The sequence below is a fragment of the Entelurus aequoreus genome, linkage group LG02 (assembly GCF_033978785.1).
Source record: "Entelurus aequoreus isolate RoL-2023_Sb linkage group LG02, RoL_Eaeq_v1.1, whole genome shotgun sequence".
NCBI classification, from domain to species: Eukaryota; Metazoa; Chordata; class Actinopteri; order Syngnathiformes; family Syngnathidae; genus Entelurus; species Entelurus aequoreus.
In genome coordinates this window covers 101812845-101831481 of record NC_084732.1, presented here as the reverse complement: position 1 = coordinate 101831481, position 18637 = coordinate 101812845, and the positions used below count along the sequence as shown (strand labels likewise).

The 18637-nt window shown below is 37.5% G+C and overlaps 1 protein-coding gene across 1 annotated transcript in view; it reads left to right on the top strand.

Annotated features, from left to right (window-relative positions):
- Positions 1 to 13327, top strand: part of LOC133641796 (RNA-binding protein 26-like) — a 41659-nt gene extending 28332 nt beyond the window's left edge. The window contains exons 16-22 of the mRNA XM_062035820.1: positions 1904 to 1978; positions 2140 to 2307; positions 2421 to 2525; positions 2606 to 2815; positions 10658 to 10744; positions 10819 to 10932; positions 12422 to 13327. Of these exons, the coding sequence (XP_061891804.1) occupies positions 1904 to 1978; positions 2140 to 2307; positions 2421 to 2525; positions 2606 to 2815; positions 10658 to 10744; positions 10819 to 10932; positions 12422 to 12511 (849 nt within the window). The 3' untranslated portion in view covers positions 12512 to 13327. The remainder of the gene's footprint in view (positions 1 to 1903; positions 1979 to 2139; positions 2308 to 2420; positions 2526 to 2605; positions 2816 to 10657; positions 10745 to 10818; positions 10933 to 12421) is intronic.
- Positions 13328 to 18637: the final 5310 nt, after the last annotated feature.

The following is an 18637-nucleotide window of genomic DNA, read 5'->3' as shown; positions in this document are numbered from 1 at the left end:
GATAACTCCCAAAGGTTAGCATCACCATTTTAAATTGGAATAATGAAAAAAAACCTGATTGATACTGCGCTTTGTTAAACTCACGGACTGACTGGCGCCAGCTCGATAGCGTAAATGCTAACATGAAAACAAGTGACATTAAGGTCATTCCCCATTAAGGTAGTAGAAACCTCAATTTAAACTTATATGAACATGTCTGCGTAAATAAGATATTCAATTTTGTACATCGAACCTACAAGCTGTGCTCTCCTATGACAGAGTGATGGTTCTGCACTCAAAAGTAATACGAGATGGCGGTGTTTTTACGGTGCGTTCAAGGACCGCTGAACAGAGTAGGACACAACGCCCGCTAGAAATAATTGATAATCTTAATATACTTTATTTGTTAGGCACTTTTCATTTAAATACATCTTAAATTGCTATAGTCCAAAGCAATATTTAAAACAATGAAAGCATTAAAACAGTTAAAATACTAAGTAACTAAACACTATCAGTGAAACATAAACACAAAACATGCAAAATAATGGCTTTTCTAACAATGTGTCTGTTCAATTTATATATATATAAAAAAAAAATCTTGGTTAAAATATTTCAGTGTGTGTATAAGTATTTTCTGAGCACACAGAAATATTTTGTAAATGTTTGTTTACATACCTTAAGTGTTTCCAAACGGTGTCTGTAACATTGCAGTAAAACGGCTGATCAAACAAGGCAAAAGTCATGGTCATGGACCCACTAGCTGCGGAAGCTAGCTCTCCAATCAGCTAAATTGACTCAATAACTCAACGGTGACGTTATGGTGAATTTACAAAATTGAAACAATACAAAAAGAATGCTGCTGTAAGTTAATAATTCTAACAGACACTTGTGAACGTGTTAGCATATTAGCTAAGGCTAATGACGCTATCTTCAGCACGTTACGATGGCACGCACAAATATGCATGAAAACACTCCTACAGACATCACACATGAGACGGTGTAGTAAGAAATAGTTGTTTTAGTTATATTGTAAAGCTTATAAACGTTGCTTTGAGTGATAAATGAAGAATCCATATGAGTAGAAACGCTATGGACAACTGAAGACAAAACAGCACTAACGGCTCAAAGCTTTAAACAGCAGGAAGCGTTCACTCAGCCGCACCTGCACTGAGCAAACCCGTCCAAAAGATGGTGTCACGGCACAAACAATAACACACGATTTCAGTGTCTTTGCATGTGTTTTAATGAAAACTATTTGCGATATGTCCGTCAGCGCAGAAATATCCATGAATTAGCCGCACCGTTTTATAAGCCGCAGAATTCAAAGCGTAGGTAAAAAGTAGCGCCTTATATTCTGGAATTTACGGTAAATATCAATTATTGCACCAATTATATTATAATTATTTTTTTTGTCAATATAAAAATAAATATTGAAATATCTGCTTGACATACGATTTCAAAGCAAGATAGCCATCATATTATACATGTAAAAATGACAATAGATTTTATTGTAAAATAAATAAATTGTCTCCCATCTTCTCATGTTTGAAGAGAAAAGTGGAAGATTAAAAGAATGTTTATTTTCCCAGGCTCAGAAAGAACTGCTTGTTCCTTTTCGCAGCATATTACTGTTTGTTTTTTTCCGGTAAAATTTTGTCGACTGAGCCACACTAGTTTTTACCGTAAAATCAACGATTGTTGTTTTTATTGTGAAAATTGAAAAAAGGTACCACATTATTTTTAGGTGATAAACTGGCAGCTCAGTTGCCAGAATTTCACCATAAAGTTTTTTCTATTTAGTGTAAATTCTGGTGACTGAGTACTATAATATTCACAGATTAATTTTTTTCAGTCCCTGGAAAAAAATATTGGGTTTGTATCAGCAACAAGGGTATTTGATAATTTGCTTTATTTCATTTGACAGGAAGCCCTAAGGTTACAGCAAGATGTAAGGAAGAAGAAGCAGGAAATACTGGAGAAGCACATTGAAACACAGAAGGTAAGAAGTAGTGATTCAACGATAAAGAACTTAAAAGGCATATTGTTTTAGCTTCACGTCAGGAGTGCACTGATAGTTTTTCAACATTCAGTTTGATTGCGCAATGTTGTCTCCGTACCGTCGGGCGTTGCCCCCTGAATGTGGCCACTTGTTGTCCGCAGCTCCTCATCTCCAAACTGGAGAAGAACAAAGCGATGAAAGCCGAGGATAAAGCCAAGATCATGCAAACCTTGGGCACCCTGACCAAGAGCATCACCAAGCTCCAAGAAGAGATAAAAGGCATCTCGAGCAGCCGCAACCTTCTGCATGCAGCCAAGAGCAAGGCCCAAGTAATCCTGTTACTCGCTGCTTGTGGGATTTGTAGCATAGAGATGACTTTGTCGCCCGTCTTCTCATGTTTGAAGAGCAAAAGTGGAAGATAAGAGAATGTTTATTTTCCCAGGCTCAGAAAGAATTGCTTGATGCAGAGCTGGACCTCCACAAGAAGACTCAAGCTGGGGAGGACACAGCTTTGTTGAAGCTCAAGTATACCCAGCTGCAAATCGAGGTATTCATCATCAACTCTCACCACTAGGGGGCACTCGTGCGCCATTTTGGACGACTCATGTTTTTGGTGCTTCCACACAGGCGGCTAAAAGGGGACTCCTGGCACGGGGCCGGGGCCGGGGCCGAGGGGCGCCAGCTCGCGGCCGCGGCGCTCCAAGGGCCCGGGGACGCGGGAGCAGAGGGCGGGGACGAGGCGTCTCACTGCACGCAGTCGTGGACCATCGACCGCGAGCTCTTCAGATCTCTGGTTTCACTGAGCTCGAGCGAGTAGATCTGCTGCCACACTTTGCTGTAAGTCTGCTTATTCTGCCATTGTTTGGACACAACAGTATGATGGTCACATGTGACAGATCCACCAATTGGATTTTTTTAAGGCCGATATTTGGAGCCTATTATTCATTTGCAGTAGAAGTTATTTCAGTCCACTTTTTGTGTTACAGCCTTTTTCCAAAATGGAATAAATTCACTTTTGTCCTCAAAATTTCACACACAATATCCCATAATTACGGAGCCCCTAAAGGGACATGGGAATTATTATTTTTTTAGACATGTATCTCATGCGCACGAGAAAGTATCTCGTGGCCACGAGAAAGTATCTCGTGGCCACGAGAAACTTTCTCGTGCGCACGAGAAACTTTTTATAAAAAAAAAATTATAATTTTTTATTTATTTATTTTTTTAATAAAAAGTTTCTCGTGGCCACGAGAAAGCATTGGATGTGTGCGCATGGTTTGAGGTGTGTGTTAAAATGGCAGTTAAGGAGTTAATTTGGCTGTATTTCCAACTAGGACTTTCCCCCCATTTGGATGTATTCATTTATGTAAAATTGTCATTAAATGTAATATTGCATATAGATAAGATGTGTCAAAATATTACTAGAAATACAATTTTGGCAGCAACAAAGTGGCCATTTGGGTAGATATTTGCTCTTAAAAGGGTATTTCAACAAGTAAACAGTACAGTAGGTACTTGATGTTGATATGTAATGCACATAAGGGTATTCTAGTCAGATGCGCGTGTGTAAATATGCAATGTGTAAATATCAAAATATTACGTCGAATCACTTTTTGTCAGGCAATATTATATTTAATGACAATTTTACATAAATGAATACATCCAAACACGTAGTACATATTTATTATGTGCAGTAAGAAATAACAATTACAATTGTGTGTGTATCTTCCAAACAAGAAAGAAGTTTTATCACATCAACATCGGACTAACTGGCACACCCCGCTGCGCAGCAGGTCCGCAAGCCACGCCAACCCCCCACAGCCACAGAAGAGGAATACTGTCCTTTCCCGGGCATGATAAAGTCTTAAATAATGTCAAACACATAGCGTTACAATAAACAGGAAGATAAAGTGTTTGTCTCACACCTACTAATCAAGCATTCACATTTTGCCACAACACACATGGGGGAAAGTCCTAGTTGGAAATACAGCCAAATTAACTCCTAAACTGCCATTTTAACACACACCTCAAACCATGCGCACACATCCAATGCTTTCTCGTGTCCACGAGAAACTTTTTATTAAAAAAAAAAAAAAAAATTTTTTTTTTTTTTTATAAAAAGTTTCTCGTGCGCACGAAAAAGTTTTTTGTTGGCACGAGATACATGTCTAAAAAAAAAAAAATTCCCATGTCCCTTTAGGGGCTCCGTACATAATGACGTGGACTTTTTTTTTTTTATTTGTAAAAATGTATTGAAAAAAAAATAATTACGTGTACGTTACAGTTTTTACAGCCTTTGCTTGATACTTTGTTGATGCACCTTTGGCAGCCATTCCAGCTTCAAGTCTTTTTGAATAGGATGACAAGCTCAGCACACCTATCTTTGGGCAGTTTCTCTCATTCCCCTTTGCAGCGCCTGTTGAGCTCCATCAGGTTGGATGGGAAGTGTTGGTTTTTCCTCCAGGATGTCTCTGTCCTGAGGCTGTAATGCTGCCAAGGGTGCACCAACAAAGTATCAAGCAAAGGCTTTCAATACGTCCGTTTTTTCCATTTTAATACATCTGCAAATTAAAAAAGGAAACTTTTCACATTGTTATTAAAAAAAGATGTTCTCAAAAAAAAAAAAGGCCGATATCAACAATATACGTCATAATGCCAAGTATCGGCACCGATACTCTATCAAACTCCAGAATGTACACATTTTTAATCGGGTAAAAAGCTTTGGTTATTTACATTTTTTGTGCAAATTATTGCTTCCAGGTCTGATTGTGGTGAATTAATTTATCTTAAGTAGTATTGTTATTAATAAATAAAATGTCTCCAACTATCAACATATGTGACCCGTGCTGGAAAAATGAGTCGGAATACGCACAGGCTAATTTTGACCTACAGGCAAATAAGGGAAAAAAATGTATCTTGGTTGAAATTGAGATTTTCACAAAAATGAGTCCATAAAGCCACAATCTAGCGATCCCAATCATCGAAATAGCAAGAAAACATCTTAAATCACCTAGGGCTGCAACAACTAATCGATTAAATCAATTAAAATCGATTATAAAAATAGTTGCCGATGAATTTAGTCATCGATTCGTTGGATCTATGCTATGCGCAGAGGCTTTTTTTTTATTTTTTTATTTTTATTTTTTTTAATAAACCTTTATTTATAAACTGCAACATGTACAAACAGCTGAGAAACAATAATCAAAATAAGTATGGTGCCAGTATGCTGGGTTTTTTCAATAAAATACTGGAAAGGACAGAAATGTAGTTTGTCTCTTTTATCCGATTATTAATCGATTAATCGAAGTAATAATCGACAGATTAATTGATTATCAAATTAATCGTTAGTTGCAGCCCTAAAATCACCTTTATTTGAAGATTTTGTACGAGGTATGTCTTCAGAAATTAGTCCTTTGTGTTAAAATTCCTTGAGAAAATCAAGTCTTTTCAACGCTCACTCGCGGCAATAAGGGGGAATCCCCCTACCCATATTTGGTATCATTGTGACGCCAAGTTGACCTACTTTCTAAAAATGAGCATGGAATTCCCGATGACGCCATTCTGAACCAATAGAATTCGAGTTTTTAAACCTGTCCCGACGTAAACAAACCCGGCTTGTTGCTAAGCGGTCGCTGTGAGGCGTACCCTCATTGGTTGAATCACCCCGCGCGGTGCATTGTGGTATCATGGCAGCGCCCTGATGAAAAACAACACACAGTAATTTGAGCGGAATATTTGGTGAAAAAAGGTGATTTTCGAAAATGTAAATATTATTTTTGTGGATAAGTTAGACTGTTTTACATTCCATAATGGATTTAGAAGGTGGAGAGGGTACACAGGCGGTTGCAAGTGCGCTAAATTCACTGCAGTCGGCGAATCTTCTTAGTGCTGCTGGTCAGGAATATTACGGACAGCTGATTGATGATTATTTTGGTGGTCAGGACCCTGTAAGTAGCGATAATGACTCAGAAATTGATGAAAGGGACTCTGAGGCGGCTTCTCCTCTCCTAGACAATCTCAACGATTACGACGACGTTTTGCATATCCTTTAGACATGGGATTTGACTTTAATTGTACCAATTTTGGTGTTGCTACAAGGACTTTTAAGGTATGGTTGCCATGGAGTTTTGTTTTGGAACATTCTGTTCTGGAACAGTAAACTTTAAGCTGGTTTTTCTCAAAACGGACCCTCAAACTTGGTCGACTTCAATCGGATGTAACTCGGTCATTTTCTGTCCGATTCCAACAAACCATATACCGTAATTTCCGGACTATAAGCCGCACCTGACTATAAGCCGCACCAGCTAAATTTAGGGGAAAATACAGATTGCTCCATATATAAGCCGCACCCGACTATAAGCCGCAGGGTTTTGATGTGTAATTAGCGTAGTATATAGGGGTTCCTGCTACCACGGAGGGGATTGTCGGGACAGAGATGACTGTTTGGGAACGCAAAGCGTCCCATTTATTAACAATAAATCTTTCAATCATTCAATCAAACTTTCACATCTTTGACATGGCGAACAGCATTCGTGCAGAGTACAAATAATACAACGGTGCAAAGTAATATAAAGTGCTCGCCTGTACGTTATCAAAATAACCAGCCTACCGGTATATGAAAAGTCAGTCTTTAATCATTGTGTCATCGTCTTCCTCCTGCGTACTAAAACCACCGTAATCCTCTTCTTCGGTGTCGGAGAAGAACAGGCCGCAAATAAGCCGCACCCTTGTATAAGCCGCAGGGACCAGAACAAGGGGGAAAAGTAGCGGCTTATAGTCCGGAAATTACGGTATCATTTTGAAGGTCTTTAGATGGAGAATGTGTAAATAACAATAACTCCGTTTTTAAAATGTCCTCATTGTGACTCATTTTGCCAGCCCAGGTCACATATTTTATTCATTAAAATAAAATATCTCCAACTATAAACATATTTTATTTATTAAAAACTATACTACTTAAGGGAAATTAATTCACCACAATCAGACCTGGAACCAGTAATTTGCACAAAAAATGTCAATAACCATAACTTTTTACCCGATTAAAAATGTGTACATTCTTCAACTTACTCGTGTGGTTTTAGCACATGGAAGCCCAATTCAAATTTAGAGAAATTACTCAGGATGGGATTAAGTATTTCCAGGTAGTGGTCGTGTTGTGGTGACCGGGTGATGCTTGGAGGATTTATTGTGTGAAACAAGTGTAAAGGTGACTATACGGCTGATATTTCGTGTTTAGAGTGCTCTAATTATGTAAAAAAACAACTAAATGGAGCGTACACTTTTTAATGCTCTACTGATAAAAGTAATACGTTGACTAATAATTTTTTTAAGTGGAAAATCGTTAGCCAATCAGCCATGATAAACGAGGGACGACTGTATCAGGCATGTGATTTTTCCGTCTAAAGTCGGAATTCCGTCTTTTATAATCTCGGGGGGAAAAAAAAAATCTCCCGTTTTTTCGTTTTTTTTTCCGACCCTATATCAAGATTCGAGACGTAGTTTATATTACGCCGTAGTTGATTGGTCGATATGTTCCTTGTGACCAATCAGGACATCTGTTATGAATGATGACGTTAATAACGTCATCGTTCATAATGGTTACTACGGCCATTTTCCATATGTAAACAATGTCGGTTCTCGAGAGAAAGGACGCTTTACGAGTAAAAGAAATTGATAAACATGTCAAAAATAAGTTCCGATGGGACTGGATGGAAAGGGAAATCACTGATACTGTTGGGAAGAAGAAAGTTACGACTTTGTTCGGTGATTTTATTCGGAAAATCGATCGTCTCGGAAAGGTTCTGTGCACGTGGTGTCATGATAATATTGACTATGGATCACGAGGTTTCAAGGCTTTGGAAGTACATGCGAAACGCCAAAAACATATGAAACAACTTGAAGCAAGGAAAACAAACTTTTCACTAGCTGGTACTTTTGGATGTCAACCGAAAGTGAGCAAACCTTACGGACTTCAACTTTTGTTTACATCGACAACTGCCGTAGACATGGAGAGGAAAGATCCACCCACTTCACTTGCAGACAGGGTTGTTAATAATGAGGTAAGCTAAAAAAATATTTGCTTGCGAAATACGCATGTTTGTTTTAAATATTAACCAATTATTGCTTTGCGAAATATAAATGGGTTTTTCTAAAAATAAAAAGCCACGTGAAAATATATTATGAAATGACAGAAATTCAAAGAGTCGCATTATTGATTCCAGTTAACAATTTATTTGAAATAAATTTGCATGTAATACTATTTTGTAATATTATGTTCTTTTGTAGTCTGTTGAAACTATTGTCAGTGGTGTAACAATCTTGAAGGTAAATATTTTCACACTTGTTTCATGCAATATGTCAGTGTCCTCACATTATTATTATTTCCTATTTTCAAATATGAGTAAACAATACTAAACATGTTTAATTATTTTCATAAATGTATATCCTATTTTGGCAAAAAGAATGAAATGTTTACATTACATGAACTGAAGTAATGTGGTAATACTGTAAATAAACTGTAGATAATAGCTAAGGCTGCAGCTAACGATTATTTTTCTATCGATTAATCTATAGATTATTTTTTCGATTAATCGGTTAATCTATAGATTATTTTTTCGATTAATCTATAGATTATTTTTTCCTTTTGTCGATTATTTTTTTATTCAAAATGAAGATGAAAAAATAAATGTAGGCCCGTTTTTTCAAAAGGCATGGCTTTTATTTACAAAAAAAAAGAAGTATGGCCACTCAGTCAACATTGACAACAACATGACTAAATATTCTGTAACAATGTAAACATTTAAAACTTTTAACATTTAACAAAATTAAAAGTAGCTTATTTGCTTTTTAATGTGCAAATATAAAAGTCAACATCCAGTGCAAATCTTAATATTCTGCAATAGTATAAGCATTTCAAAAGTAAAAGTATTGCTTATTTTGCTTTAAAATGTGCAAAAATAAAGATAAACATCCAATACAAAAAAGTGCAAAACGAAATATTCTGTAACAACAGTGTAAACATTTCAACAAAAGTGAAAGTATTACTTATTTGCTAAAATGTGCAAAAATAAAGATAAACATCCAATACAAAAAAGTGCCAATCTAAATATTCTGGAGTACTGTAAACATTAAATATTGCTTTTAAAATGTGCAAAATAAACATCCAGTCCAACACAGTACACAATAACCAATTCTACTCATTCCAGTGAGTGTCTAACAGTTGTAATGAAGAAAGGTTAGCATGTGTACATGTTTGGTTCTTTTCTTGTTTATAATATTCCCAGCAGCTGAAAATAGGCGCTCAGAAGGGGTCGATGTGGCTGGAACTGAGAGCTAATTAGCCTTCACCTCAAGCCAGGATTTCGAGCGAGCTGAGCTGCAGTTTAAGTTTCTAGAAGGTCAACGGGCTCATAGTGATGTTAGTAGTAGTTGACTGGGAGGTGTTTATTATCATTTGGGGAGAGTCCGCTGCCTGATGCTCACCTGCTAAACACCTATCTGCTCCACCCTGAAGCGCTGACTACATGCGCTCTGAATACGCACTGCTGATTGGCTGATAATGCTTCGTGTGTACCAATCAGATGGTTGTGTGGGTGGGACAATGCTGCGTGTGTACCAATCAGATGGTTGTGTGGGTGGGACAATGCTGCGTGTGTACCAATCAGATGGTTGTGTGGGTGGGACAATGCTGCGTGTGTACCAATCAGATGGTTGTGTGGGTGGGACAATGCTGCGTGCTGAGACAGAGGCAGACGGAGCAAAGCAGCTTGTTAAGACTTTAGCTTAGAAACTCGTTCGGTACACCCCCGTACCGAACCGAAAGCCCCGTACCGAAACGGTTCAATACAAAACACGTACCGTTACACCCCTAGCAGATACAAATGGCACATTCATGTTTTTGTGTAATGATGACAACGTATGCTCGCGCGGACGATTGACTAGTTGATGGTTTTCTTTTCAAATGTTCGTTCATAGCCGTTGTGCTGCTATGATAGGGCATTTCCGCTCGACACAGTGTGCATACAACAACATTATTAGGCCGTTTATTGAAGTACTCCCACACTTTTGGCATGCTTTTCCCCCCTCGCTCGCACCGCTCGCATCGTCTTCTTTGATCGTCTGCTTTGCGCTTCGCCATGACGGTAGTGTGACGTCATTATGCGACGCGTCGACGCACAAAAACGGTGTCGACGTATTTACGTAACCGATGACGTCGACTACGTCGACGCGTCGTTTCAGCCTTAATAATAGCACTGATCAATGTGACACCTGTGGATGTGAAATGAACACAAGATGTAAATATTAGTGACTAAATACTGTTGGGACTGAACCATATACATTGATTCATTAGGATCATTGGGTTATGTATGTTCTATTAATGATGTTTTCATGTCTTTAAACACTAAAATATTTTCTTCAAATGGTGCTGTCTTTGTTAATTTTAGCATGTTAAATTGGTGAAAAACCAGGAGCCTTCGTCCCCCAAACCCCCGGAAATGTTTTCAGTCTTATTCATTGTGGTCAAATCACATGCCTGCTGTATGTGTAATATATTTGTTTCATAGTACTTCTGTAGGTAATTGCAGTAACAGGTGGTGTTTAACTGGTTCTTTGATTATTTACACATGATTTATATTTATGAAATGACATACTGTATGTTCCATGTTGACCATTTTGAAGCAATTTGGAGAAATCGAGGACTGCCAGATCGATGACAACGGCCTGTCAGCAATCATCACCTACAGGACGAGAGCCGAGGCAGAGCAGGTGAGCTGCCTGCTAACAATAAATATACATATATTCGTCAACATACATTTCTATCCATATTTTCGCACCTGCAGGCAGCCCTTCATGGCCCCAAGTTGAACTCCCACAATTTACAGCTGGCCTGGCACAAACCTGCCATCACGCTGAGTGCTGCGGATGCTAACGAGGCCGAAGCAGAGGAGGATGAGGTTGGTGCCAATTCATGTTTCCAAGGGGGTACAGAAGAAAAAAGTTATTAGGGGAGTCCTGATCAGCGTTCTTAATACCAGCGTATTACTTTTACTAGTAACGAGCAATCTAATTACTTTTACTTCCGTCACAACGCCGTGAGCGATGGCGCGATGTAACGTGGCACGCTACTTTTGATGTGGTTCTATGTCAACAATGTAGCGTCCTAAATGCAGGAAATATTATTATTATTATTATTATTACACAATATAATGAACAACAAATCACTGATTGAAGTGACAAACTTGCCATCCAAACAATACCTTGTTTGTTGACAAGAAGATATGACAGCACATTCAATCTCTTTATTGAGCGGAGGTAACACAATCCGCTCAAAAGATTCAAAAGAGCTGGCGTCAGAGCCTACACAGTGCTAACTGCTAAAGCTAAGGAACACAGCTCTGTTGAAACCCTCGATGACGTCACACGTCACTAGGCAACAGGCCCCGCCTTTTAAAAGCACAGACTTTGTAGACTGTGATCTCATGAAAACTCTCTCAAATGTATATGCCGTCTAGTCGAAGTTCTGCACACAAGTAAACACACTGCAGGATTGCTTATATCGCACTTGATATAACACAGAGGTAAACATGCTGCAGGACTGCTTGTATCGCACATGATATCACACGCAAGTAAACACGCTGCAGGATTGCTTATATCGCACTTGATATGACACACAGGTAAACATGCTGCAGGACTGCTCGTATCGCACACGATATCACACGCAAGTAAACACGTTACAGGACTGCTTGTATCGCACATGATATCACACACAAGTAAACAGGCTACAGGACTGCATGTATCGCACCTGATATCACACACAAGTAAACAGGCTACAGGACTGCATGTATCGCACATGATATCACGCACAAGTAAATGCGCTGCAGGACTGCTTGTATCTCACATGATATCACACACAAGTAAACAGGCTACAAGACTGCTTGTATCGCACATGATATCACACGCAAGTAAACACGTTACAGGACTGCTTGTATCGCACATGATATCACACACAAGTAAACACCTACAGGACTGCTTGTACCACACATGATATCACACACAAGTAAACACCTACAGGACTGCTTGTATCGCACATGAGATCACACACAAGTAAACAGGCTGCAGGACTGCATGTATCGCACATGATATCACACTCAAGTAAACATGCTACACTGTAGGACTGCTTGTATCACACATGATATGACACACAAGTAAACAGGCTACAGGACTGCTTGTATCGCACATGATATCACACACAAGTAAACATGCTACACTGTAGGACTGCATCACACGACTGATACTTGCAGCATCAGAGAAGTGTCAGTGTAATGCTTGTAGTTCCTACATTGACCTCCAGAGGGAAGCATTGCACCAGACGTTGATGATATCGTGTCAGTCTGCTAGAAAGAAGTGAGAGTAATCCTTCAATGAAGTGTCGTCTGCCTGCAGTATCCTGAAGAATCCCTGAGTGACGACGCCTTGCTGCAGGACGACGACGAGGAGGAGGACGACAACGAGCCTCGCTCCTGGCGCAGATGAACATCTCCTGCACTTTTATTTATTCCACTGCCTCTTCATTCATCCACGGCCAACAAACTTTGATTTTAATATCTTTTCCACAGGCAACCTTTTTTTTTTTTTTTTTATGCTCTTAATGTCGTTTTTTTTCCCTCCCCCGGGATCATTTTTGATCATAGAAGTGGTAGTTTGTCCGTTTGTTTACCTTTGAACTCAAGCTTTTTGTGGAGTAGTACTACAGTATTGATCATATGTAAATATTTTATGTCTGCTTTGAAATAATTTGTACGAAAGCTTAGTTTCTCAGTTATTTGGCTTCAACTTTGAATTGTAAAAAAAAAAAAAAAACCCCAAAAAATAAAGAATTGAAATGGTCAGGAGACACTGCCAGGAAAAGGGTGGAAAAGAGAAAAAAGTATGGCAGTGAAAAGATTCCCCCTTTAAAAAGTTGCAAATGACCATTTCAAAAAAACAAAAAAAAAACCATGTTCACCTAAAGAGCAAATTTCCTCAACAATTCCTCCTTGTTGTCTCCGTAAGGTAATAATAATATTTGTAATGTCTGAATCTACACTGAAGGTAAGATGTCAGATATATGCAACATTTTCACAGAAAACATAATTTTAACATTCATTCAATTAACTTTGTTCTTGTTTTTTGCAGGTGCTGCTCATCTTCTGAAGAAACTACCGGTATTCTTATTGTTGTTACGCACTGTCAATAGAATGTCATAAATGCACTTTTGTACAATTAATTCTCGGTTTGATTATTTAATGAACACAAGGACATTGAAGTCCTTTCATTAATCGAGGAAATATTTAAAATCCAGAAACAAAAATAAATATATTTTGATCAAATAATGTCCAATAACACACTTGAGATGGTTTTTAAATTTTGATTCGTTGTAGAAGTTTTACTGACACACAAAAACTGTTTTATTGAACATAAATATTACCAGTGAAACATGAAGAAATAACCAGTAAAATGTAACTTATACGAAAATAAATATACACAAGAAACTCAAACTGTCAACACAACACTTCCTTGTTTTCCACCAATCACATGTCTCACATCCTGTCATGCTGAAGGTGCCTTCAAGGACCATCGGAATTGTAGAAAAATCCCATTCACTGATCTATAAGTGTCCCTCCGAACGTAACCCAGTCTGTTAAAAATGTATTTTATATATATATATATATATATATATATATATATATATATATATATATATATATATATATATATATATATATATATATATATATATTATACATATAAAATGTATATATATACAAATATATATTTATATACATACATACATATATGTACAAACCCCGTTTCCATATGAGTTGGGAAATGGTGTTAGATGTAAATATAAACGGAATACAATGATTTGCAAATAATTTTCAAGCCATATTCAGTTGAATATGCTACAAAGACAACATATTTGATGTTCAAACTCATAAACATTTTTTTTTTGTGCAAATAATCATTAACTTTAGAATTTGATGCCAGCAACACATGACAAAGAAGTTGGGAAAGGTGGCAAAAAAGACTGATAAAGTTGAGGAATGCCCATCAAACACTTATTTGGAACATCCCACAGGTGTGCAGGCTAATTGGGAACAGGTGGGTGCCATGATTGGGTATAAAAGTAGATTCCATGAAATGCTCAGTCATTCACAAACAAGGATGGGGTGAGGGTCACCACTTTGTCAACAAATGCCTGAGCAAATTGTTGAACAGTTTAAGAAAAACCTTTCTCAAGCAGCTATTGCAAGGAATTTAGGGATTTCACCATCTACGCTCCGTAATATCATCAAAGGGTTCAGAGAATGTGGAGAAATCACTGCATGTAAGCAGCTAAACCCGTGACCTTCCATCCCTCAGGCTGTACTGCATCAACAAGCCACATCCGTGTGTAAAGGATGTCACCACATGGGCTCAGGAACACTTCAGAAACCCACTGTCAGTAACTACAGTCGGTCGCTACATCTGTAAGTGCAAGTTAAAACTCTCCTATGCAAGGCGAAAACCGTTTATCAACAACACCCAGAAACGCCGTCGGCTTCGCTGGGCCCGAGCTCATCTAAGATGGACTGATACAAAGTGGAAAAGTGTTCTGTGGTCTGACGAGTCCACATTTCAAATTGTTTTTGGAAACTGTGGACGTCGTGTCCTCCGGACCAAAGAGGAAAAGAACCATCCGGATTGTTCTAGGCGCAAAGTGTAAAAGGCAGCATGTGTGATGGTATGGGGGTGTATTAGTGGCCAAGACATGAGTAACTTACACATCTGTGAAGGCACCATTAATGCTGAAAGGTACATACAGCTTTTGGAGCAACATATGTTGCCATCCAAGCAATGTTACCATGGACGCCCCTGCTTATTTCAGCAAGACAATGCCAAGCCACGTGTTACATCAACGTGGCTTCATAGTAAAAGAGTGCGGGTACTAGACTGGCCTGCCTGTAGTCCAGACCTGTCTCCCATTGAAAATGTGTGAAGGCTAAAATAGCACAAGGGAGACCCCCGTACTGTTGAACAACTTAAGCTGTACATTAAGCAAGAATGGGAAAGAATTCCACTTCAAAAATGTGTCTCCTCACTTCCCAAACCTTTACTGAGTGTTGTTAAAAGGAAAGGCCATGTAACACAGTGGTGAACATGCCCTTTCCCAACTACTTTGGCACGTGTTGCAGCCGTGAAATTCTAAGTTAATTATTATTTGCAAAAAAAAAAATAAAGTTTATGAGTTTGAACATCAAATATGTTGTCTTTGTAGCATATTCAACTGAATATGGCTTGAAAAGGATTTGCAAATCATTGTATTCCGTTTATATTTACATCCAACACCATTTCCCAACTCATATGGAAACGGGGTTTGTATATATATATATATATATATATATATATATATATATATATATATATATATATATATATATATATATATATATATATATATATATATATATATATATATATATATATATATATATATATATATATATATATATATATATATATATATATATATATATATGTATGTGTGTGTGTATATATGTATTTATATACATATATGTATACATATATATGTATATATGTATGTGTATATATTTATATATATATGTATATACGTGTATATATATATTTGATTTTTAAAAATATAGATATTTTTTTAGAACATAAAAAAATATCAGAAAATAAAACGTCTTTGTACTTTGTTTTTTTTTAAATTTAATTTTCATTTCAGAGCACAAAAGGTCAGGATGAGACCCTCAGTGCAAAGTGTGTGTGTGTGTGTGTGTGTGTGTGTGTGTGTATAAAAGAGTGTTTATGTCCATTTAGTGTTGAGCTTTTTCAAGTAAGAATATTGTTTAATAACAAATATTTATTAATTTTTAATAACAAACACATTTTCCAGTCACATGTCGGCTGTACATTTTAATAACTTATTTCAGATATCAAAACAAAACCTTTTACTTGCGATCAATTACGAGTTAACTATGGACACGATGTGATTAATCACGATTAATCGCAATGAAACATTTTATAGGTTTGACAGCTGTTATAAAAACATGACATAAATGACAGCCATCCTTTAGTTTTATTGACTATTTCCCAAAGTACACGTCAGCGGACTTCAGCTGAGAAGCGAGCACACGCTGGACTGGACTGGACTGGACTGGTCCATGGCCGGAAACACATTTTATAAATACAATTTCATAGCAGAATTATTATATAAGAAACTTTAGAGACTCCCTGAAACCACAACCAGAGTTCATTGGCAGGTCACGTGCTTTTATTTTGGTCTTTGCCGTCTTCTGATGGTCATATTTGAGGCCTGTGCTGACTTTGGTGTGTGTGTGTGTGTGTGTGTGTGTGTGTGTGTGTGTGTGTGTGTGTGAGCCCCCGCAGAGACTCCCCTTGCAGTCCAAGCTCCCACAATTCCTCAGCTCTGGCTAAGCGAGGACAAATAAGCCAATCAGCATGAAGTGTTCCAAGGACCCCCTGCGTGTCTGTCCGCCTAATTGTGACTTATTTCTATCATATCATTGTGACTTATTAGTCACATTTAATTGTGACTAACAAGTCACATATAATTGTGACTTATTAGTCACGCGTAATTGTGACATATTTCTGACACGCCTGCTTTGCTCTCGCGCTATTTTCAAAATAGTGTGAGAGCAAAGCGAAAGAAAATGATATTTTCTCTCCTCATCTATTCAACTTTCTCATCTACTCCTAAGTGTGTGTGCGTGTGCGTGTGTGTGTGTGTGTGTGTGTTATTATATTCATCACTTCCATCATTATGATCATTATCATTTTAATTATTACTGTAATAATCATCATAATTATAATTGTTGCATTTCGATACCATCATTATAATTTTTTCATCAATATCATTATTATTAATATTATTGTTATGATTATTGCCATGACCTTTATTATAATAATTGTGATCATATTTATTTACTATTGTTATTGTTATTATCAATATTATAGTAATTGTTATTATCATTATATTTTTAAATTATTAATATAACTATTATATCATTATTATTATTATTATTATTGTTAGTAATATTTTTTTTTTCATGATCAATATTATAATTGTGATCATATTTATCACCATTATTACTATTATTATTGTTAGTATCCTTATTATAGTAATTATTGTTGTCATCATATTTTTTAATTACTATAACTATGATCAATCATTATAAATGTTATTATTATTATTATAATTGTGAACATATTTAATTGTATTATTATTTTAATATCACTACTATAGTAATTATTATTATCATTATAATTAATAATTTCAATATCATTATTTTTATTGGTATCATTGTTATTTTGTAAAGGAAAAGTTGGGCCCTGAGTTTGAAGTATTATTATTAATATATTTTTCATAATCATTATAATTACTATTATAATGATCCATCCATCCTCTCCTGTAGTCTCAGTCACCAGTGTCACACGGGAGCTGGAGCCTATCCCAGCAGCCTTTTGGGTGAGAGGCGGGGTCAACGTCAGCCAATCACAGGACTCATACAAACAAACATGGAGGTTTGAAAAGCTGCGATTCAATTAACTGTCTGGATAGAGAGAGAGAGCAAGAGAGAGAGAAAGAGAGAGAGCGAGAGCGAAACAGAGAGAGAGAAAGCGAGACAGAGAGAGAGAGAGAGAGAGAGAGAAACAGAGAGAGAAGAGAAAGAGAGAGAGAGTGAGCAAGAGAGAGAGAGAGAGAGAGATAGACTCCACCTCCATGAACCTACCACAGACTCCACCTCCATGAACCTACCACAGACTCCACCTCCATGAACCTACCACAGACTCCACCTCCATGAACCTACCACAGACTCCACCTCCATGAACCTACCACAGACTCCACCTCCATGAACCTACCACAGACTCCACCTCCATGAACCTACCACAGACTCCACCTCCATGAACCTACCACAGACTCCACCTCCATGTTGTAAATATGAATCAGACGCTAATCCGGATCAGCTCCAAAATATAAATAGTTTTTCTTTATCTTTATCTCATTTCTGAAAGTTGTATGAACATAACTAACTAACTGACCAACTAACTTATTAACCAAACTAACTAACAACATAACTAATTAGCCGATTGTAATTAGCAAAGTAACAAAGTAGTGAACTAACTAACTGACAAATTAACTACCTGGGTTTCTGAAGTGTTCCTGAGCCCATGTGGTGATATCCTTTACACACGGATGTGGCTTGTTGATGCAGTACAGTCTGAGGGATGGAAGGTCACAGGCTTAGCTGCTTACGTGCAGTGATGTCTCCACATTCTCTGAACCCTTTGATGATATTACGGAGCGTAGATGGTGAAATCCCTCAATTCCTTGCAATAGCTGCTTGAGAAATGTTGTTCTTTGCTCAGGCATTTGTTGACAAAGTGGTGACCCTCGCCCCATCCTTGTTTGTGAATGACTGAGCATTTCATGGAATCTACTTTTATACCCAATCATGGCACCCACCTGTTCCCAATGTGCCTGTTCACCTGTGGAATGTTCCAAATAAGTGTTTGATGAGCATTCCTCAACTTTATCAGTCTTTTTTGCCACCTTTCCCAACTTCTTTGTCACGTGTTGCTGCCATCAAATTC